Source organism: Sturnus vulgaris, chromosome 2, assembly GCF_052056855.1.
Source record: "Sturnus vulgaris isolate bStuVul1 chromosome 2, bStuVul1.hap1, whole genome shotgun sequence".
Taxonomy (NCBI): Eukaryota; Metazoa; Chordata; class Aves; order Passeriformes; family Sturnidae; genus Sturnus; species Sturnus vulgaris.
In genome coordinates, this window is record NC_142244.1 from 100,993,866 (window position 1) to 101,017,761 (window position 23,896).

At 39.6% G+C, this 23,896-nt stretch overlaps 1 protein-coding gene and 1 pseudogene across 2 annotated transcripts in view; one reads left to right on the forward strand and one right to left on the reverse strand.

Annotated features, from left to right (window-relative positions):
• The first annotated feature begins 2,661 nt into the window (after window positions 1-2,661).
• LOC148224929 (toll-like receptor 7 pseudogene) lies at window positions 2,662-6,361 on the forward strand (annotated as a pseudogene). The gene has a single exon (XR_015801766.1). The product of XR_015801766.1 is annotated as a toll-like receptor 7 pseudogene (transcript).
• An 11,357-nt stretch (window positions 6,362-17,718) lies between these two features.
• Window positions 17,719-23,896, reverse strand: part of LOC148224930 (uncharacterized) — an 84,443-nt gene continuing 78,265 nt past the window's right edge. Inside the window, exons 3-4 of the mRNA XM_088159348.1 lie at window positions 22,663-22,881; window positions 17,719-17,811 (exon numbers count right to left, since the gene is read on the reverse strand). Of these exons, the coding sequence (XP_088015474.1) occupies window positions 17,719-17,811; window positions 22,663-22,881 (312 nt within the window). The remainder of the gene's footprint in view (window positions 17,812-22,662; window positions 22,882-23,896) is intronic.

Consider the following 23,896-nt stretch of genomic DNA (forward strand, 5'->3'; position numbering starts at 1 on the left):
TGTTTTTCTCTGCACCTCAGCTGAACCACTGGAAACCACTTTGATGCTGTTCTCTTCTGCTCCAGTTTATGGTCTCTTCCAGAATCTATCTGTCAGACCTGGAAGCACAAAGGATATGGTATGTTAAACTTTCATTTTAAATTTGCTCGTAGACTTTTTTGACTGGAACTGCTGTGGAAGATTTTCAAGAACATATTCTGCTTTTCTGTTTTCTAAATTGTCTAGTTTACTATTATGGTTAGAAGCTGCAAAGAATTATGAAAATAAAGGTTTTATCTGTACTCCTATACTTCAGAATGAGCATAATATATTTTATATTTGCTGTAACTTCTGAAGTGTTTCTGTAGCCTTTCTCCCATGAACAAATGTGTGGAACCTCTACAGAAAATCTTCCTTCAGAAACATATAGCTGTACTGTTGCTGAATATTTGAAGAACACACTAAATCATTAAGGGTTTATGCACATGCCAGTTAAAATCAGTAGATTAGTGTTTTTCAAACTTCTTATAAAGCCAAGTGTAGACGACAGAAAAGAACAGCTCACCCACTCCAGTTGTACTTTTAAGCAGACCTCTCATTGCAAAGACATTGCACAAGACATAATTGCTTTTTGCTCTTTTCAGAAGTCTTTTTAATTTTTCTGATACTATAATGGAGGCAAGGTTTTACACAAGCAAATAGCCAGATACAGCACCACAATGTAATTCTTCACAGTTTAAATAGCAAATGCACTAAAAAGATTATCAGGAAAGGGAACAATATACAAATAAATGAAGCACAAAGAGCTAGGCTGGCTCTGCAGTCACACTTAGGTCCCTAAAAAGCCTGAAATACATGATAAACTTACAAACATATTCATGAAGACTTTCAAACCCCAGATTCTGCACCTAATTCCAGAAGCCTAAATGTGCAGTGTTACTCTGTTTGGTGTGTAGTAAGCCAGAGCTCTCTCCATCTTCAGAGCCAAGCAGCAGCTGGAGAGGGATCTCTCAGTTTGTCTCTCTCTCTTCCTTCCCCCCTTCTTCTCTTGAATGTCAGTGAAGCCTAGATTAATGACAATAAAGTGAGAAACTTGGGTTAGCACCTAAAATTAAAGATCTGAATGCAATGGCTGCATACAAGTTCACATAGAAATTTTGTGTCTTCAATCTAGACTACAATCATACCTTGCCTTTGTCATGTTCTAATGCTTGGACAGTGTTTATTTTGGTTTATCACATCTTTTACGGTTGAATCTAATGAGCTTTTCCTCCTGTTGCATCAAGTGTGTAGCAATTTGGCATAAAATAACCTCCCTTGCTTTCCATGTGGTCCTCAGAAATCAGAGGGGCTAGGTGTGTCTGGATTTAATTTCTGATTTAAGCCAATTTAGTACTAAGAAGTCTGGTCAGGTTCCCAGATGCAACAATAGTCTGATGTACACTACAAGTCTCATGTCATTCATGCACAGATTCACCAGCTGGGAGTATTACTGATTCATCATTGTAAGTCTGGATTAGTTCAATAAGAACTCCCATGAACACAGATTCACCAATAGTGCAATTTATTGGATAATTGATACATACACTAGACATGCAACATACAAATGCACAGTGTTATGTAAGTGCTCCCAGTGCAAATCTTACCAAAGTATCCCTACTTTGGTGAAGAGAGAGAAATAACTGCATTGATTTGTGCATAAAATGGTTGTATTCTCATCCTCTGCCAATGGAGATTTCAAATGCCAATTTCTACTTTTGGGAAAAGAGGGAGCAAGACTGTGATCAATTCTGTTACTACCGTCATTAATGGGGGACAGAGAGCAGCCACTTATAGTAAAGGAAGAAAGCAGGGATATCAAGAGTAACAAAGAGATAACAGACTTTGGGTCTTGAACAAGGAAAGTACAGAATTGTGAATTTAGCATCACTTCCTCTTTTACCTGGCTGACTGAGGGTAAAAGGGTTACCTGTTTCCGCCTGATAAGATATCACACATCAGCACACCATCATACTCAGTGTAATATCTTAGCCACAGATCTCATGGAAAACCCTTTACTACATCTATAACAGCCTATCTTCTGGGTGGAGGCCTCATTTCTACACCTTCCTAGTTTTAAATGAAGAAAAGCTGCTGGACTTTGATGTGCAGTGGCTGCCATTATTGCCCTCTGTGACTGCAGGTTCTTTGTCCATGGCTAGTGACAGACAGCACTTCATGGTCTGCTGTGTGATGGACAGATGCACAGTAAAGGGTATCCATGTGATGGAGCAACATGCCTTGCAGTGCAGAAAGTCTCTATGGTTTCCCTACCAGTTCTCTACTATGCTCAGTGGGCACTTGCCATGGCTAATGTTCCTGGCCCTGGGGACCATTACTCTGGAATAAAAGATGGAGATAGGCAGTTCTGGGATATCATGGGCCATTTGGTTAGGCTAGACAATCCTTATTTTTTCATTAGTCTCATTCTTTAAATGCATAAAATGCTGTGTCCTCTGGGAAAAAAAGGACAGGAAATACCAATGTATGCCTCCTGAAACTTATAATACTACCTGCACATCTCTCATGGTCAGTGTGAGACAACAACAGAATTTAACTCTATGGTTGGCCTGACCCAGTGTATAGGTGAAATATTCTCATTGCATTAAACTAATACCTCCATGTTTCCTTGGTTTTAGGTACCTTGTACAAAGATGTCAATTGCATTGCTGTTTATCTTGCTCTTCATATTCCCAATGCTGCTGTCAGGGGCTTGGTTCCCCAAAACTTTACCCTGTGATGTTGAATCTTCAGAAGGTACTGTGGCAGTGGACTGCACTGACCGGCGCCTTACAGAAGTCCCCAGAGGGATCCCTGCAAACACTACCAACCTTACCCTGAGCATTAACAATATTCCCCACATCTACCCAACAACCTTCAATCATCTTGAAAATCTCGAGGAGATTGACTTCAGATGCAACTGTGTGCCTGTCAAACTGGGGCCCAAGGATCATGTGTGCACCAGCCACCTGAAGATTGAGGATGGTAGTTTTGCTGCCCTGACAAGATTGAGGTCATTGTACTTGGATGCAAACCAGCTGGCAGAAATACCCCGAGGTCTTCCTGCTACTTTAACCCTGCTAAGCCTGGAAGCAAACAGTATCTTTTCTATCCAAGAAGCCAGCTTCTCAGAGCTAGGAAACATAGAGGTATTGTACCTTGGACAGAACTGTTACTACCGCAACCCGTGCAATGTCTCATTTGAAATTGAGAAAACAGCCTTTCTGGGGCTGAAGAAGTTGACAATACTATCCCTGAAGTCCAACAACTTAACGCAAATTCCACCCAATTTGTCGTCTACTTTAAAGGAATTGTATATTTACAACAACGTGATTCAGGAGATTCAAGAACAGGATTTAAGTGGCCTTCCCAACCTAGAAATTCTTGACTTAAGTGGCAATTGCCCACGTTGCTATAATGCCCCATATCCTTGCATTCCCTGTCCCAAGAGCTCCATTCAGATACATTCAAAGGCTTTTGACTCCTTGGAAAATTTAAGAATTTTGCGGCTTCGCAGTAACTCTCTCCAGAGCATACCCAGCAGCTGGTTTAAAAACATCAAGAATCTTAAAGAACTTGACCTCTCTCAAAATTTCCTCATGAGGGAGATTGGAGATGCTCAGTTTTTGACATTTATCCCCAGCCTTGTGCAGCTTGATCTGTCCTTTAACTTTGAACCGAAGATGTATTCTCCTTACTTGAATCTTTCTAAGACATTTTCTTCTCTGTCTAACCTGGAAACCCTGAGACTCAAGGGTTATGTGTTTAAAGAACTGAGAGCACAAGATCTACATCCACTCCTCAATCTTACCAATCTGACCATGTTGGATCTCGGGACTAATTTCATTAGTTGCAAAGTTGCAAACCTGAAAGTGTTTGAAGAATTCCCAGCTCTTAAGTTCATTGACCTCTCAGTGAATAAAATTTCTCCTTCTTCAGGGGAAAGTAACTTCTATGGGTTTTGCTCTAGCCCTGACATTTCAGTCGAGCAGTACAATAGGCAAGTACAACAAGAGATGCATTATTTCAGGTATGATATTTATGAGCGAAATTGCCATTCCAAAGACAAAGAGGCTTCTTCCTACCAATCTTTAGTTAAACAAGATTGCCTGAACTATGGAAAAACTCTGGATTTAAGCAGAAACAATGTATTTTTTGTTAACCCCTCTGACTTCCATGGATTTAGCTCCCTCAAATGTCTCAACTTGTCCGATAATGCAATAAGTCAAACTTTAAATGGAAGTGAATTCTCTTACTTGTCTGGATTGAAATATCTGGATTTTTCTAACAACAGGGTTGATTTGCTCTACCAAACTGCTTTCAAAGAACTAAAACATTTAGAAATTCTAGATCTGAGCAATAACAAACATTATTTTCTGGCAGAAGGTGTTTCTCATGTGCTAAATTTTATGAAAAACCTAGCCCATTTGAAGAAGCTGATGATGAATGAGAATGACATTTCTACCACTATTGATACAGGAATGGAAAGTCAATCTCTTCAAATTTTAGAATTCAGAGGAAATCGCTTAGATGTTTTATGGATGGATGGCAATGCTAGATACTTGTCCTTCTTCAAGAATCTGACCAACCTGGAAGAACTGGATATTTCCTTTAACTCACTTAGATTTTTGCCTCATAATGTTTTTGAAGAAATGCCTCCCAGCCTCAGGATCCTCAACTTAACAAATAATCAGTTGAAGAGTTTCATCTGGGGAAACCTGCCCTCTCTGAGGAACCTAGTAACTCTGGACCTGAGCAATAACCTTCTGGCTACTGTTCCCCGGGAACTGTCCAATTGCACTTCATCTCTCCAGAAACTGCTGCTCCGCAACAATCGCATCCAGCACTTAACCAAATATTTTCTCAGAGGTGCTTTTGAACTGAGGTACCTGGACCTCAGCTTAAACAAGATTGAAATAATTAAGAGATCTAGCTTCCCCGAAAATGTCATTAACAACCTGGAGATGCTGCTTCTGCATGGCAATCCTTTTAAGTGCAACTGCGAGGCTGTGTGGTTTGTCTGGTGGATCAATCGCACGCAGGTGACCATTCCTCTTCTGGCCACAGACGTGACCTGTGCTGGCCCAGGGGCACATAAGGGAAGGAGCGTGGTTTTCTTGGATCTGTACACCTGTGAGCTGGACACGTCCTATTTGATCCTGTACTCTCTGTCAGCTTCAGCTGTCCTTGGCTTGATGGTGTTCACAGTGATGAGCCATCTCTACTTCTGGGATGTGTGGTACAGCTACCATTACTGCACTGCCAAGCTGAAGGGCTATCGGCGCTTGTCCTCACCAGACGCTTGCTACGATGCCTTTGTTGCCTATGACAGTGACGATCCAGCTGTGAACGAGTGGGTGCTGCAAGAACTGGTGGAAAGGCTGGAAAACCACAAGGCTAGGCAGTTCAATTTATGCCTGGAAGGAAGGGACTGGCTGCCAGGACAGCCAGTCTTTGACAACCTTTCCCAGAGCATTCAGCTGAGCAAAAAGACCATATTTGTGCTGACCAACAGGTATATTAAAAGTGGCCGTTTCAAGACAACATTTTATATGGCTCATCAGCGGCTTCTAGATGAAAAAATGGATGTCATTATCTTGATATTTCTTGAAAAGGTTTTGCAGAAGTCCCGCTATGTGCGTCTGAGGAAGAGGCTGTGCAGAAGTTCAGTCCTGGAATGGCCAACTAATCCTCAGTCTCAGCCCTACTTCTGGCAGTGCCTGAAAAATGCCATAGCTACCAGCAATTCTCTGGCTTACAACAAGCTTCTCAAAGAAACTGTTTAGTTCTTCTCTCCCTGTAAATATTGTTATGATGCACCGGATCAAAAGATCTTAAACAAAAGATTCTGGACTTCATTTGCAGAAACTCTCAAAGCATGGAAGACATATGTCTTTGATGTTATACCCTAAAATGAATGGCACAATTACTTCGAAATCCAATAATTTACTTTTGCTCTGCCAAGTTTGAATAGAAACTGTTGCCAGAACAGATGTTTAGTTGACATGCACCTTGCTTAGCACTGATGACTGCAAAGCAAGGGAAGATGCTAAAATCGGAAGGTATGTAAGATCAGGTTCTGTAGGATTAGGGCTTACAAGCTGTTTTGTGAAAGCAAGGAGGGGTAGCAGCAGAAAGGCAGAGGCATAGGCATTAGGCAAGTGGAGAAAATCAAGTAAACCAAGGAGGAAGTGCAAATAGACAAAGGAAGGTGAAAGGGAAAAAAGAGAAAATGGAAAAGGCGGTAAGAAAGGAGGAACATGCAGCTATGCTATGCTAGAGCATGGCAGAAGTTCAGAAGCATTTACTGATAATGTCCAAATAAATTTTTCATTTTTCCTTTCATCTGCCTCCTTGGCTGTTGGCTGAGCTGGCTCCTCCCTGAAGACTTTAGGGCTCCTCTCTAATGTTGTACTCTTAGTTTGAGGACCTTTTCCACCTGAGCCCTGAGTGACCACCCTTTCTTTATTACTGGGTGTTAGCTGCTCTAGCCAGGGCTGGGGTCTGAGGACATACCACCTGCTCCCAAGAAGAAATTTTTTACAGAATTTGGAAGTGCAAAGCATGTAAGATCAGGTCACACAAGGAAAGAATTCTTCCCACTATTCCTTTAGCTGTGCTGTGATTTTCCAGAGCAGCCTTAAGCCTTCCTTCACCTCCTTGTTCCCCAGGCAGGTCCCTCTCCCACAGTAGCTGATGGGGCACTATTAAACACTTGAGAGAGGAATGGGTCTGACTTTAGGGACATCCTGAAAAAGTGAAGAAACAAACTCCTGTGTCTGTTCCCCACTCTCTTTCAAAGTACAGACTCATTGAACACATGAGAGTATTTCAAGTGAAACCTTTTTTAATGGCAGCCTAAACCTCTGAGCATGACATAGACAGGTTCTCTGCTAGATGTGATGATGTCTATTTTGGGAGAAGCAGCACATTTTCACCTTGCTGGGTATTTCTGTCTGCAGCAGTCTGGGCAGCTTCTCCCCTCTTGCTCAAAGCCCTTTTTGTTTTCTGGCAACTAGTCTTGATGATTTCTCTGGCTGATATTGTCACTGTTAACTGCTTTAAACATCTTTATTTCAGATGCCACCTGTATTTCCTCACCCAAGTGATCTGTATGGTCTTTTTTTTTTTTTTTGGCAAGACAGAAAAACAAACACGAGAAAAGAAACTTAATATAATAGTATTACAGATAATAAGGGTTTTTCTCTCTCAATTTTTCACAACATTTTTGTTGATTGAATAGAGAAGTAGGAAAAAAGATGAGGGCCTGGCTAAAAACTGGGAGTTTTACAGTTATATTTTAATAATGTGTATTTCTAGTGGTTTTGTTTGTAAACCTAAACAGTCTGTATCTCTAACTATGATTACATGAGCTGTGATGTGACTCTCTCCATACAGTAATACTTGAAACAGGAACCTCTATCCCACAATTACTCACACACCATCTCCCTTTGCCTCCCCACAAAGTGTCTATTTGGAACAGATCCTCTTTCTCAGCCTCACTGACAAGGGCAGGAACACCAGGTCACTTAGCCTTTCTGAGGTTGAGAGGAGATGTATTTTATCCTCTTCCACTGAGCAGCATGCACAGGATAGGTATGAGATGAGTAGCAATGAGTATAAATTGATACAGGTACTAAGAGAGGAAAGGTATCCTCCTTGATTTGTTGCTTGCTAACAAGAAGGTCTCATGAGTGAATTGGTGATTGGTGGACATTTTGGACCATTTGGAAGCAGCTGAATTTAAAATATCTGGTGACAGGAGGAAAATAGCCAGCAAAATTCTGAATGTTAGAAGAGTAGATTTCAGGCTGCACAGGGAAGTAATTTGTAAGGCCTCTTGGTAAAATGGTTTTGAAGATGCTGGGATCTACCAGTGTGGTCAAAATTTAAACACCACCTCCTCGGAGCACAGGAGTATGTAATTCAAAAATGCTGGAAGTCAAACTCGTGAGGCAGAAGGCTGGCTTGACTGACCAGGATCTTTCTCTGGAGCTAAGGGGGATGAAAGAAAGTGTATGGCCAGTGAAAGCAAGGTTGGGTGACGTGGGAAGATGTTGTGGTTTAACCCCAATTGCAAGCAAACAATCACTCACTCACTTCTCCCCACCCTGGTAGGGAGGAGAATCAGAAAAGAAATGTAACACTTGCTGGTTGAGATAAGAACAGTTTAGTAGTTGAAATGAAGTAAAATATAATATTGCAACAACAACAAAAATAGTAAGAAAAAAGGAGAGAAAGACAGAGCGAAAGAAAGAAAACCCATTAATAACAAGTGATGCACAATGAATAGCTCACCACCTGCTTACCAATGTACAACCCATCTCCAAACCACAATCAGATGATCCCTTTCTGTGTTATATAAACTGTTCCACCAGTTTACATACTGGGCATGATATTCTATGGCACAAGATATCCCTTTGGCCAGTTCAGGTCAGCTCTCACAGCCGTGCCCCCTCGCAGCTTCTTGTGCACTTTGGCAGAGCTTGGAGCTTGCTTGCCTGGTTGGTGTAGCTGTTCCCAAATTACAAAACACTGAAAGAGTCTTTAGGTTTCTGTACATCAGGATGTTGTGATGGTATCACTTGTGATTTGCTGTGAGGTCAGTTAGGATGAGGAACTATGGATTTTTGGCCAATTTAAAAGTGGACTTCTATAGCTGCATTAACAAGTCTATGTGTCATTCTCTCTTCCATTCTTTTTTTTTACCATTGTTGTGGAACTGGCAGAAAAAAATGTGCTATTTACATTACTGTCATTAGTGTGGCATAAAAACAGTAATCACTGAAAGTTGGTAAGTAATCTATACTTACAGCACAGATTTATATGACTGTAAAATCCTCTCTGATCTCTCTGTGTTTAAGAACTGACATATGAGGAACTTGCATGTGCCTCCCTGGTGAGAAAAATTTATTTTTGAAGGGACTTCTGAAATCAAAGCAGGTTTGATTTCAACATAGCTTGTTTAGTCTCTTGTTCTGCAATAAAATTGGGATTCTATGTACCAAACGTGATATTCTATAAAGGAACTTTATAGCAGCATCTTTAAAAATACACTGTGTAGTAGATCACACTGGGGGTCAATAGGCCCTCTAGAACAGTGAACCTGTTTTTTGTCTTCTGACTAAGCCTGCCTTTTCATTTCCTCAATCTTATTCTGAAAGTATTTGACGTAGAAATTAACCCTATGATAGGCTGTTTATTTGAAAAAAAAATCAGCCACAGGCTAAATTTCTCCATTTACTACAAAGAAGATATTTAGATCTTTTTTTTTTTTTTTTTTTTTTTTTTTTTGTTATAATTGCCCTCAGTTGCCTCAGGACAAACTCAACTTCACTGAATGTCTATGGAAGTTCTGGAAGTATGAGTTACTTAAAAGCCCATATGCCCAGTCTTGTATTTTTCTACAGACAGAGTAGTTTTCAACTAAAGAACAAAACTGTAAATAAGTCCTTTGTGAATATACCTTCTTTTCCTGACATAATTTTTTATGGTTTTGCTTTGCTAACTGAAGAAATAATTGAAATCTAATTTCCAACTGATCTCCCACATTCACAAATGCTTTCAGTGTAGAAGAACAAAGGAAAATTTCCTGAAACATAGAACAACAGACGTTTTAGCTTATATTCTTATTGGCTGGTTTCAAGATGATTCTTTGTCATAATTTCCCAGAATATTTGAGGTCCAGAAGTCCATAGGGAAGGATTGTATTAATATAAGATTATGCTCTTAAACATAGCAGTTGAATCCTGCATTCTGTTCATAATAAAATTTCTTAACCTAATTACCTTGGTCTAAGACTTTTAGTTCTAGTATTAGCTTAGGAAAAACAATCACTAAGCCATGTTCTTGCTTGCCTATCCTGAACTTCTATTCATGATGCAAAAGAAAGAACTTCCAAACTAAGAATTTTATTTTCCCTTGTTCCTTTGGAAAAAGAAATGTGAAAATCTTTCCATACTTCCCTGTAGTTTCTCGCCTTGTATGTTCCTCTCAGAAGTTCCACAGCAGCACCATGACAGAATGTGTTTTACTGTCCTAAATCCCACCTCAGTCAGCAGTGGCATCAGCTCATCAAAATCCCAGAGCTTGACTATTTGTCTTTGAAAATTAACCAGAAATTTGGGCTGCTACTAGAAGCAGAAGGAGAAGTGATGTATAGTCTGCACTTAATGCCAGGAAATTTATACACCAGTGTGTCAAAGAGGTGATGATAAAGGGAGCAGAAGCTAGTGGCTTTAGCTTTCATACCCATAATATCAATGAAACCATCTTTTCTGTTGTTTTACCCTGGATATCTTTTGCAATTCCACACAAGACCCATTCTAGCATCTGGCATGAGTAAAGAAGAAGCCCTTCATGTGGGTGACCATCTTGGGTTTTGGTTTTGATGTGCACCTCAACTGGATCTGAAAAGAGAGAAGGAGTAGTGAAGATGCTGGCATGGATTGTAGGTTGGCATGTTGACTCAGCCCAGTGATCAAAACCCAAATCCTGACACAAGCAGCTCCCTCTTAACTGTGAGGAGCCAGGCTGTCCCTAGGGATGATTTACCAAAATAAGAGTATTGGTCTAATACTGATACTCAACTGTGACAGACAAAAGACTGTCTAAGAATTCAAAGTTAGAAAGTGTATGTTTATTCAGCACTGGGCAGCGTGAGGTAACCTTCCAATATGCACTGCAAAATTACAGGTGATTACAGAGTCTATTAATTGACAAAAGCTTCAAACAAATACCTATTCATAATAACAGCCCCTCCCATCCCCCACTTCCTATGGTAATTAGCTTGAATGGCTATTAAGCATGTGTGGTTGGATTCTTGTTAAATTTGGGATCTTTTTTGTGGGGATAGGTCTTAAGAAGTAAGGTGAGTCTTCCTCGCCCTGAACTGTCGACCTTTTTTATCAATGACAGCAAATGGCTCCCGGGGGAAGTCCAATTATTTGAAAAATAAGTTTCTGATTGCATTGTTCATGTTTCTTTGGATCTACTTACTAGTTTCATCTTTTCCCATTGCAAGCACAGCTTGCAATCACAAAATGATAGGCAATTAATTATTTAAGTTTCAGATAACTGTTTTAAGCCCAGTTTCTTCTAACTTTTAACTAGAATGCTAATTTCTCTAAGATTAGTGTTTCAGAGAGTTCCAGGGAAGATGAACTTCCTTCACTATGATCCTGCACTGAGGGCTGGGAAATGCTGCTAGAACAGGATAGTGTCAGTGCCTCCACCTTGTCCAGCTCTCCAGTTTAAACTGTCTTTTCATGAGACAATCTGCTGCAGACTCACAAATGCTCTCTAATATTGTTTCCTTGGGAAAAATAAAGCTCACAACTTTGGCCTCCTGGATCAATCACTTTCTCATACCTACCTACACAATTTTTTCTGATCCCACTGCAGGGCAGAGGGCTCAGACAGGACCTCAGAGCCAAACTTGGCATAATGGAGCCTAAGCCTCATTGGCAATCCTTCTAACTAGTCCTCTTTGTCTGGAGGTAGGGCTGACATTTCATTGAGTGTAAGCTTGAGAAGGATGGCCAAAGATAGAAGTACAAGCAAAATTCTCCAGACTCAGATCACTTAAATGAAAGACGAACCAATCAGGATAGCATGCAAGGAGTGCTTAATACCTCATTGCCTTGCAAATTTATTAAGTTCTTTCCCTGTCATTTCTGAGTTTTCCTCTAAGTATCCTTAACTCTGATTTTTTGTGATTTGTTATATACTGATTATTATGAAGGGGGGGGAAAAAAGTCTAAAATTATATTAGCTCCTGTTCATAAATTCCTGAAAACTAAAATAATTTATAACTTCTGTCATCTTCTCTCCCTCTGTATCTTGTCTCTCCATGCCAATATGTCATCATGCCTACAGCTGAGCACAGTAGCTGTTGCACTGTAATTATACAATGCAACTGTTTTTCAGGGAGAGAATCTGAAAATTTCTTGTAGTGTAAATGAATGGAAAACACATGTTGGCTGAATGAAACATTACAAATTGGAGCATGACATGAAGGGATTGGGTACATCCTTGGCAAATTTTAAGATGACAGTAGCCTGAGTGGTGCAATTGGTGCTCCTGAAGACCAGGATTCATCCAGAAGGACCTGGGCAGGCTCAAGAAATGGGCCCATGGGAATATCTTGAGGTTTAGTAAGACCAAGTGCAAGGTGCTTCATCTGGGTCAGGGCAACCCTCAGTACCAAGATGAGCAGATGGAGAGCAGCCCTGCCAATAATGACTTGGGGCTGCTGGAGATGAGAGCCTGGACATGACCTGGCCATGTGGACCAAAGCCCAGAAAGCCAAACATGTCCTGGGCTGCATCCAAAGCAGTGTGGACAGCAGGGCCAGGGAGGGGATTCTGCCTCTCTGCTCCACTCTGCTGAGATCTCACCCAGAGCATTGCATCCAACTCTGGGATCCCAGCACAGGAAGGACATGGGCCTGTTAGAGCAAGTCCAGAGGAGGCCACCAAGATGATCAGAGGGATGGAGCACCTCTCCTGTGAGGAAACACTGAAAGAATTGGTATTGTTCAGCCTGGAGAAGAGAAGGCTTTGGGGTGACCTAATTGTGACCTTCAAGGACCTGAAGGGAGCCTACAAGGAAGATGGAGAGGAACTATTTACAATGTAAAAACAGTCCTGTAGTGACAGGACACAGTCTTCAAACTGAAAGAGGACATGTTTAGATTAGATAATAGGAAGAAATCCTTTCTGTGAGGGTGGTGAGGCACTGGAACACGTTTCCCAGAGAAGTTGTGGTGCCCCAACCCTGGAAGTGCTCAAGGCCAGATTGGATGATGCCCTGAGGAACTTGGTCTAGTGGAAGGTGACCCTGCCCATAGCAGGGGGTTGGGACTGTTGGATATATAAAGCCTCTTTTTGATGACAAAATAGCTCATGCTAGCTATCCAGTATGAAATATTTTGTGCATATGCATTAAATAAAAGTACATGCAGGAAACACTTCATGTCATGATGCTGAAGACACACATACACCTTTATTGCATATTCAGACACATTTCTTCATCTAACTCCAGTAAAACCACTGCATTAGCTGCCAGCATTTTGTTCTCAATTCTACAAGGAAAGAGTTATTTCCTTCAGCATAAATTAATATTTAATCTTTTTTTTCCCTTAATTGTAAATGTAAATGGTTTGAGTAATTTTGCATTTGTATAGTTATGTGTCACAGTGTTGTGTAGGAATACCTATGCTGGAGAATGTTTCAGGTTTGTTGCTGCATGTGATCCAGCTGTTAGCGTAAATAAATTTTGATTTAGCAGTGTTGAGGAATTCATAGCATTTTTATCACTTAAGCTGTCCTTCAGGCCAATTTTTAACCTACTGTAGGGGATTTGAAGGCTTGTAACAGCTAATGCCAACACTTTCTACATGTTCTATTCATGTGAAGGTGTTTGCCCTGAAGTAAATGGCCAGACTGCAATCTAATTTCACCTTGGTCACTTTAATAAAGACTATGAGCACACTACTTGATCTGTACTACAGGATTAATACCTTATTTTAGTATGTGAAAAGTAGAATCAACAAACTTTGAGTTCAAGTCAGGCCATGGGAGGACTAGAGAAAGAGTGCATTCTGAAAACATGACTTTTTGAGAGGATTTTAGCAGTTTTGAGAAACTTTAGATTTTGATACTGGACGGAAATTGTCACATTAAGTGTAAAGAATGTCACGAGGAGAGGTCTTCAGCCTATGTATAGATTAAATGCACTTTTCTCAAGTTTAAAAAAGTTAAGCAAATTGTATCTTAGTGGCAATGATTAACGGAGACAGTACCTAGAGGCCTTCCACCTACTTTACCCAATTAGGGCCCATAAGCATCTTTTCCAACATCTTCTCAGTCTGGAAGGAAACTGGTGTGGTTAGAACTGGGACTTTAGTGAACCCTATGGAAAATATCTTCCTGTAGAACTTAGGTCTGTCCTGCCCTCACCAACCTGACCATGTTGTTACTGTCCCCCAATAACCTGACCTGGGTGTGAGCCTCCCTACCCAAATCTCTACTGCACCTTAATCTGAGTCAAAGTGCCTCAATTGCACTTCTTCACTTCAACTTCGCTTTGGAAAATCTCATGTTCAAATATATCCTTAAAAAAGAAGACTTTAATTCTGACTCCACAAAATACCTGCTATATGCTTTCAAAAACTGCCAGAACTGTTGAGTGAATCCCTTCTGATTTCCTCAGGCAGGTCATAGTCTCCGGAGAGGTTGTACAGAGTTCATCTGCTCTGGAAGAGCAGGATTTATCTTTCAATTACCAGAGGCAAATTCAGTCATGGTATTGAAACCATTCTCAACACTTACAAACCCTAAAATCATATAAAGGAAGTTATCATTTTTGTTATAACATATGTCAAAGAGCAAAACAAAGAATGTACAAACTTCTATTTACTCTTGGGAAGCTAAATGTTCTTGATAAAGGTCCAAACTTTAGAAAAGCTGACATATCTGTTTTCGAGTAATTTCATTACCTCTTAGATCTACTAATGAAATAAAATTAGGTGTTTGCACGAAGGAAACTGTATTTTTTCTTAAATATATGAGGAAAAGGCAACATGACAGATTACCATTCCAGCTGAAAGTAGAAAACCAAGTATCATGCATCACTAGCATGTTCTGATCAGAGTTTCTGCAGTCAGTTCTCCTCTGCTAGTAGAGATGACAGTGAAAATAAGTCTTCAATCACATTAGTGACACTGTGGGTAAGACTTCATAGCAATGAGCTTGGGGCAGACATTAGCTCTGATACAGAGCAGTTCTGTACACACTGCTACTCTTTAATCATCACAGGTTTAAGCATTTTAAATCCAAAATTTTGTCTCCTTTGTAGACCAATCACGCACCACTACACTTGCTTTCAATTTATCATCCTTCTTCTCTCTCCAACACTAGAAAATTGTAAAATAACTGGCTGCTGTTTCTTAGTTTTTGATACCATCTTCCTTTTAATACTTTTTCCTGCCCCATACAGACATTTTCCAGTCACATACCCTTAAAGAAACATAACCAAAAAAACCAATAAAAAAAATTACAAAACAAAACCAAACCAAAAACTTGTTTATTTATAACAAGTTATTTATAAATAATTTATTTATTCTGCAGGTGGCTTGAGTTAGGCTTTAATTATTGTATTTGGTTTGGTGCCTAAGACAGCTAGAAAAGGATATTTTGACATTAACTCCTTATCATCAGCCATTTTGATGTATTGGAAAATATTAACTGAAGGCAGATTTTATATCTTCTACAGTGATGAGGAAATCAAATCCTTGTAATGATTTCCATGGACATGATGTTTGCTGCAGGAACATGGGATAGTTTTTCAGTCACCCTTCTCTAGTTAATGAGGCTACTATTTATTTTTTATTTTTTATTCCTTTTCCAACAAGAAATATTCCTATATTTCCCTATTGGTTTAGATATTTTTTAAAAGATGTAACAGGATTTAAAAGATATGAACAGAACAATTCTATCAAAGTTTTAAAACAATATTTTTATTTTTGTATTAAACAGATACTGTCAAAAACAGAAGGACAAGTATTCAGTTTCCCATGCATTGCTGCTAACATTTCCATCTTTTCTTTTTGCAATGCCTTGAGGCAACAATTCAAATCACAGGAACAGAGACAGCAAAGGGCAGCAAAGAAGAGTGCAACATTAATCTCAACTGAATGCTAATAAAGGCAATAGCAATTTCTCTGTAACTACAATGGCTTTGAATCAGGTCCTCAGGGGTAGCTCTGTAAAGTAATGTAGGTGCCAGCATTTTTGTAGATCCCACCTGATACCTATCTGCATGTTTAGGTAGATGAATAGTAGTGAAATTCTGCACTATCAGATATCCTTATGTCTCAGACAAGGTCAGATGTATCTGCTATTGCAATCTGTGTTACAACTTTCTGAAGCTGTTGGGCACTTTATATAAAGTGATTATGGGAAGACATTAAATTCTTCCCTGGAAGTCAGAAGGCAAGTAGTATTCTTTAACCACCTGTCACTATTTTTGAGGCAACTCAGGAATTTCAAAACACTCGGAAATAGAAATTTTGTTGACTATGGTCCTACACAGGTCTCTGCATGTGTGAGTGGGAGATGGTGGGGGGGAGGGAGAGCTGGGTGATGTGAGAAAACTTGTAGGAGAAGCCTACAAAAGCAGCAAGAGCAGCACTGTGGGATGGGAAAAGAGTCAGCAAGAGTCTTTGCAGTTCCTGGCCAAGAGAACCCTTGTACTGAGAAAATAAAAATATTCACTGTGGCTGTGACAACCTTTGTTGTGGACAAGAAAACAAAAACTTGTCCACTCTTATGAACAAAAGCTAGCGGAGCAATCAGAGTAAGAAAAATGCTAGTCTCAAACCTCAGGTTCTTCAGTTATCTGGAGTAATCGACAAAATTTGAATCTCTGGCTGGCTGTTTTGGATTAACAATTGCATGCATTGTGCCAGTGTGGCGTCTATTAGTCCCATGCAATCTTTTTCTAGCAGCTGCTGTGTCTTTATCTGAAATAGAATTATGGTACACTTCTTCACCTTTTTCCTGAGTCACTTGAGAGATCAGCTGTTGCTATTTCCTTTTAGTCTTGGTGTTCTTTATACAGATAATCTGTCCAATTCCTAGGTCTTCACTGAAGCACTTGCTTTCAAGGTCATTTAGACACTTGCTTCTGCCTTCAGTGTGTTCCCAACATCTGCATTTAAACAGAGAACATGGAGGCATGTCTGAGAGCCACACTTTGGTCTGTAATATGGTCTTCTCTTCATGGCAGCTCCATGCCCATATCCTGAATGCATTAGGGGGAATAAAGATTTGGGTACACACTACATCTGCACACCACTGAGTTCCCACTGTGAGGAACTCCGGAATTACAGACAGATAGGGATGATTGGTGCCCTCCAGCGGGTCCCCAGAGATGGAAAAGTACCTGGTAGATTATGAAGCACGTCTCTTCCTGGCTGTAGGGATAACCTGGGACACATATGGTCTAGTCTGTTGGTGATGAAAATTTGTTTAAGATGCTGAAGGCCGGGTACTGCTTTGGTACTTGATGACATTCTTTGCTTCAGGTGTCTGCCCTTGCTTGGCATCCTCCTGTGAGTTAGAGCTGAGTTGCCATTATCTGGATGTCATTGTCTCCTGCTGTGATACAGTGGGAGCAGTTGATAAGTAGGTCCATTTTTGTAGGATATCATATTGGTGGTATCTTTGTCTTTTTTTTGTAGGGAGGGACAGTCCCCAAAGTTTTTGTCTAGTAATTTAGAAGGCTAGAGCTGACAGTATCCTTTTAGTATTCTGGTACAGTGTTTTCTGGTTTTCCATACTTGTTTAATGAAATTTTCATTCTTTTTTTTATTGTAATAAAGTCAATGTTTGACAGTGGGATTTTGCATGAGTGTATGGTTGACAGGAGAGTTTCATTAGCCCATTTATGCAAGTTCCCATTTACTCTAACTGTTCAAGCAGAACCTCGGCATAAAACTTTGATGAGGTTCATGATTTTTGTTGGCATGCAATAGACCTTCAAGATGTTCCAAGTGAATTGCACTGGCATCTGTCAAATGCTTCCATAAACCCAGATAAATTTAAGGCTCTAAATACTGTTTGAAATCTGCCTCTAATTGAACTAAGCTCCACGATTTCTGGATTTTAAATCTGCTGTCAGGTTTTTTTTCTTGATTTAAAACCTGCCATATTTAAGGGCATACTGCACTGCTTGGACTATTATTTCTAGTTTCATCCCATAGCTCATGTCCATGAAACTCAGGATCACCTATAAATTGCAGATGTATGGGTCACATAAGGCATTTCCTGCTTTAGTCTGGCATATACTTTTCCCAACTCAAATGATGAGTACTTATCAAAATAGAGAAGACTAGCTCAGAAATATTATTTAATGACATTTTGTAGCAAAATTTGCAATACTAACCCAAAAAAATGCAGAGGTCAGCACGAGATAAAAATCTCCTACATTACTTTTTATTTTCTGCTTGGCTAAAGTACTGCTGTTGAGACACTCCTGTTGCCATAAACGTGCCCCTCACATAAAGCAATCTTTAAACCCATTTTCATCTGACTGTAGCTCATGTTCAAACCTGTCTGATGACATCAGCAACACACAATATTTTTAACAGTATGAAAATACTATCCTGTGCCCGTGAAAAGCAGATAAGTGCTGACTCCTCCCTCAGAATGCAAATACAGTAGAACTGCTTTGAGATTCTGTTTCAGTGTGACCTCCATGATGTTTTCTGAACTGAAAATGTATGGGAGTGAGCCTGGTTACTATAGCAGCTGAGTATTTGGTTAAGTATTCAGAATTTCTAACTGCACATCATGTTTACGAACCTTCAGTAAGCTAGGAGATGCTGAAGATAGAAATTTGAAGGAGTGAAAACATTTTGTTGTGACAATTTTGAAATTAAACATTTTAATTTTTCATCTTGAAAATGTCTGTACAGAATGGGAAAGTACACAACTCCCATTGCTGTTACCAATCCAGCAAATATGTCTTATTAGATTACTTAGTACAAAGGGGAGAAGAAGTAGCTGCTCAGGAAAAATTCAGAATATTCCGTACACTTCACTTCTGAGAGCTGAGTGTTGTCATACCCATATGCAGAGGAAGGAACTACATTTCTGTCCCCACAACTGAACTATCTCGTTGGCTCTGTTACTAACTTCAAATGCTGAGCTGGACTGAAACAAGGGGAAGTGGATCTTTTCCTGTCTTTGCCAAGCAGCAAGTTTGAATCAGCCAGAATACCTTTCTGGTGGAAAAAACTCAAGTGCTCAAATAGTTAAGTCCACCCTTCTACATAAATTTGAATAACTTCATATATGTTAATGATTTCTTTTAGGCAACTGTCATTCTTCTTTTAGGAAAAATAAAAGTGTACCATCCCACAAAGAACAGCACAACTCACTCTTAGCCATCCACACGGAGCTTGTGGATGTGGAGTTGCTCAGTGTGACAAAACCCCCCAGGAGGGATTTGCACAGAACAAAACTTCCTCCTTAAGACAGCTCTGCAACTGTCAGATGGGAAGGACACTGGAGCCAGAAAAAAAAAAAAGAAAAGTCTACCACCACACTACTTCCCTAAAATGCAGTCAAAGTGCACCAAGTGCACAGAAGCAAAGACACAAAAACATGACACTGCAGACATTCTTGCTCCCTGCTAGCCTCGGAGAGGAGTTCATCACAGAGATGGTGTGTCAGCTGAGGAAATGTGCATTCCTGCATAAGATTTCTTTCATTCAAAATCTGAGATGCCAGAGGTGCATTTGAGAATGGGGAGAGATTATTTTGGATCTCTTTGCTGAATTTGGTGCTAACATTACACTTGCAGTTTAAATGCCCACTCATTATGCTGCTCCCTCTAAAAAGTAAATTTATGTACCTTGAAAATACTTCTAAGTATTTGAGCCCAAAAAGTGATCTTTTAAATTGTCTCAGGTTCCTGTGATCTACCAAAGGATTAGAAATATTAATATTGTTTGAAATACAGTTCTATCTGGTAATAGAAAGAGCTACAATTTATGTTACAAAACTTTCTAAACAAAGTTCTATTCTCTATCTCTTTTAATTCTTTTGAATTTTTTATGTTTATTATGCTGAATATGGGGTGTGATCTGATGAAGTTTATAACTCAGACTTTTTAAACTTCTGATTTCAATTTAGATAAACCCAAGGACTCAGAATGTATGCCAGTATTTCAGATGTTTCTAATCATGGTGTGAACAACTATCGCAGAATAATTTAATTCTGTTTCCATCAAAGCAGGTAACATGATGTGGAAGTCCCTTGATAGCTACAGTTCCAGAAGGTTTTGCACTTTCTTAACCATTTGGAGCAAGTCCTAAGAAGTTATTAGTGACTGATGTCCAGTTCAGCTAAATAAAATACCATGTCATTGAAAACAAAGGAATAAGGTAAAGCTTAAAATATTCCACTGGAGACAATACCTTAATTACTCCTCTGCTTCAGAATTTATGTCCAGCAGAGAGACATCATTCCTAAGATTAGGCATGCTACATGCAGCTGAACATTTTTTGGGCAAGAAGCCTCTGATATGCCCATTTCATTGGCTATATCTGCAACAGCATATTTCTTCAGATATAGAGCAACTAAAATTGAAAGCAATTCTCCCCCTCCTCTGACTGGCTGTGCTTTGGTTCATCATGTGGAATGGTCTTGAAACACATCCTCTGGTTTCCTCTTAGCTGAAACAAAGCTGGAAGACAATATGCAGAAGTACAACTAACACCCATTAATTCAGTCTAAGGACCAGACTATGACATCTCTCTAAAATAAATTACCCTGAAAAGCCGATAATTTTTCTTGTATCAGACTATGTGCCAATGTCACCAATCAATCAGTATAAGCAATGTTAAATACTGCCCTCAAAACCAGCCCAGGATAATATTTGTTCCTTTAGTGCCATTTCTTTAACCCCAGGAGAGAAAAACTTATTAGACCCATAAACAGCTAGAATCCATGATATTTATGAAGTAGCTAGCAGGTTTTTTTCTGTGACCTTTTCTTAAATGCACGCTTTTTATAATTAAAAATTATCTAGGATGTGATTATTAGCCCTATAGGACAAAATTATCATATTACAGGTTTTATTAACAGGCCGTTCATCCAGCTGTTGTCTCTTGAGAAAATCTGGTTTTCCCTTGAAATAAAATATCTGCATGGAAGACTATCTGTTCTGCTTGCCCTTCATGATCCTCACGTACCAGAAATATTTTATTACCCCAGAAAACTATCATGTACTTTACAAGCAGAAATCATCTGTTTCTTCATGGTCTTTCAGTGAAGCTTGAAGGTTTTAACAATAAGTGGAAATAAATGAAAATGCAGTCACTTTGATATTTGCCTATATTTATACCAAAGCAGTTTCTGATGACATCTTTCAGAAGTTCACAAATCCTAAAGAATAACCTTAATCATAATGTGTCAGGTCATTCCTATCTCATTCTTTTTTTTTTTTTTCTTCAGTTTAACAGGATTAGGGAAACTATATCTTAGTAACAAGCTCCACAAAGTATCAGGGGTTTTCATCTTTCATTGCAGCACTAGGACTAAGTGTTAACAGTGCTGTTCCCACTACCATGAGTTTGCTCTGACAATTCTATTTACAGAACATTTATATCTACTGCTCTTACAGAACTGTATGAGCAAGAACTGCTACTAAAGCAATCCTCATGGAAAAAAAATTTGTTCAGGAGATGGGGCTTTTGCAGGTCTCACTGATTGAACCATTCTTTCTTCTTCAGCAGCTTTACCAGAGCATCTCTCCATCTGCTCTCCTCAGAAACTGAATGTTACCTTTACTTAACTGTATAAAGACCAGTCATAGAGGGAATTTAAATATATATTTTAATATGGAATTTCCTAATTCTAGCAGACATTATCTAAAGTGGTATAATGCTCATTTTGTATATGAGCCCTGTATGGGCAACACCTCCATCCAAACACTTGCTGGATTTGCAAAACCTTTAACAAATTAAACACTTGAATTATTACCAGCCCTTCCCCAACTGTTGTTTCTGCCATCTGGATTCATAGCTTGCCCTAGTGAACTGTTGTACAACTTACATTTAATTATTTCAGGAAAGAAACGACTTTTGAAAAATTCTTGCAGAGTTTGACCTTTCTGGATAAAGCTATCTTTAAATTTTGAGAAAAAAAAATTAGGCTGATGGTATCTAAATCTGATGGTATCTAAAGTCTCTTTCTTCTCTAGTATTTCAAAATGACTAAATCTTCAATGGTATGTTTGAAGACCTATCTGAACATCTCTCAAAAAATGTCTCCCTAAAATAGTCAGTCTTTTTTTCCTGCCATAAACTTTACAAAACAACCTTAACTTCATTATTTTTCAAAATATTAATAATCTCACAGAAATTAATTTGCAAAGTGTCACCTTGAGGACAAGATAAGACTGGTCTGTTAGACTGACTTGGTGAAAACATGACTATTTGACCCTTTCAGATACTTGTTAGGACAAAAGCATAGACTATTTATTTTAACTGCTCTCAGACCCTGACCTAGAAAAACACTGGATCTGATCTTCAAAAGCCTCACGTTCATTAACTCAGATCAGTTAATGAGCTTTGGGGAAAATACCTGATTGCATTTCTCTATGAATTGCAACCCTCAGGCTGTGAATGGCAAGAAATTCAATCTGTGTGATTTCAAATATTTAAATCTGTCTATCAAACAGTATATTGGATTTTACTTTTAGTTTTGCAGTACAAAAAAATTTAAAATCTAGAACTACTCGAGTGAGCCACAATAGGCAGGACTCACATCTCAGGTACCATTTACTGAAAATCTCCCTTCCCTAAAGGTTTTTAGCTTGTGTTGAAATGCATTTTCTACATGTAGAGACAACCATCTAAGCCTACTATCATTCCTACTGAGGTATCAGTGTTCTAAGGAAACTACTTTAAAGTTTTATGGGTCAAAAGATAGATATGGAAAAGACATGAATTTTTAAAGAATATTCACAACCCAACACATTTTGGTATGTCCCTCACGAAACAGGTAACAATCCCCTCTGAAGCACACTTACTGTGCTAGGTGTGAGCTCCAACAAAGTGAAAGCATTTACCTTAACACCCTTCAGTGCTTCACTTACTCGTGTGAAGCCAAATGAGCAGAATTTTGGCCTTATCATGGCTGCTGATGCTTCTGGAGATTCTTGGCTCACTTCACTGATAAGGCTTGATAGGATTTCAGAGATTGATGCAGGATGTTCTGTTGAAATAGGATGTTCTCTGTACCTTGAGCTGAGTTTTGGCGTCCTAAGAGAGCCAGTCAACCTGCAGGGCTTTAAAAAACACGTAGTGAAAAGGCAAATGGACAAAATTATGACTTTATCAGATGTACACAGCCTGCTACCCCCTTTATACCACAGGCAACAACAAGCACCAGAACAGCCCTGGGGGTCCTACACAGCAGGCTATTGCACTTGGAGGAGATGATGATCCATGTGCAGCTGACCTGAGCAGGGCTGGGCTGAGCCCTGCTGTGCTACAGATCACTTGGCTTTGAGGACTGTGTGTGCCTCATGCCTTACCATACAATAAATGCAGCCAACTTGTCAAACCAAAGAGCTCACAGGCAGCACCTGTTTGTCACCAGCCACAATGCCAAAAGAATGGTCCTGACTTTAACTTGAAGTGAAGCAGCATGTTTTCCCACAAACATTCTTTTTTTTTCCACAGTAAATATGACAGATAGAGTTGCTTTGCTTCTAAGAAAATCCTGTAAAAATTCTGAGGATGACTGCTGGTGGACCTCGCCACAGATGGGAAGTCTGAGCAGTGTGCCATGGCATGGCCAGGGGTCAATCTTACATTGTACTTTGGGGGTTCCCAGCATCAGAGGGAGCATAAGATAGAATAAATTGCTATCCTTTTTGTGACATATTAATAACATGGTTAACTTTTCTGATAGTGCTTTTGCCTTTCTTTCTAGGATCAAAAACAACCAGCACCTCCTGATAGCAAACAGAAACTATCTGATCTGGTCTGCACAGATTCATAGGCTTTCCTACTTACTGTTATTAGCATTATTTTGACAGAAATCACAAACCATTTTCTGGGATGCCCTCTATACCTACTGTGCCTGCTCAGCAAGGGGCCTGGCTGTGTGCCCATGGCCACAGAAAATGCTCCTGATGACACAGGTATTGTGTGTAGGACACACAAGAGGCAGCACTGACTGACCAGAGGCACCAAGCTTCTGCACCCATCTGCACTCTGGCCAGGAGGGAAGGGGAAGAAGTGAGTCCTGCTGTGCCCAGAGGGAAGGTCCTGGGGCCCAGGTGCAGCTGGCCAGCA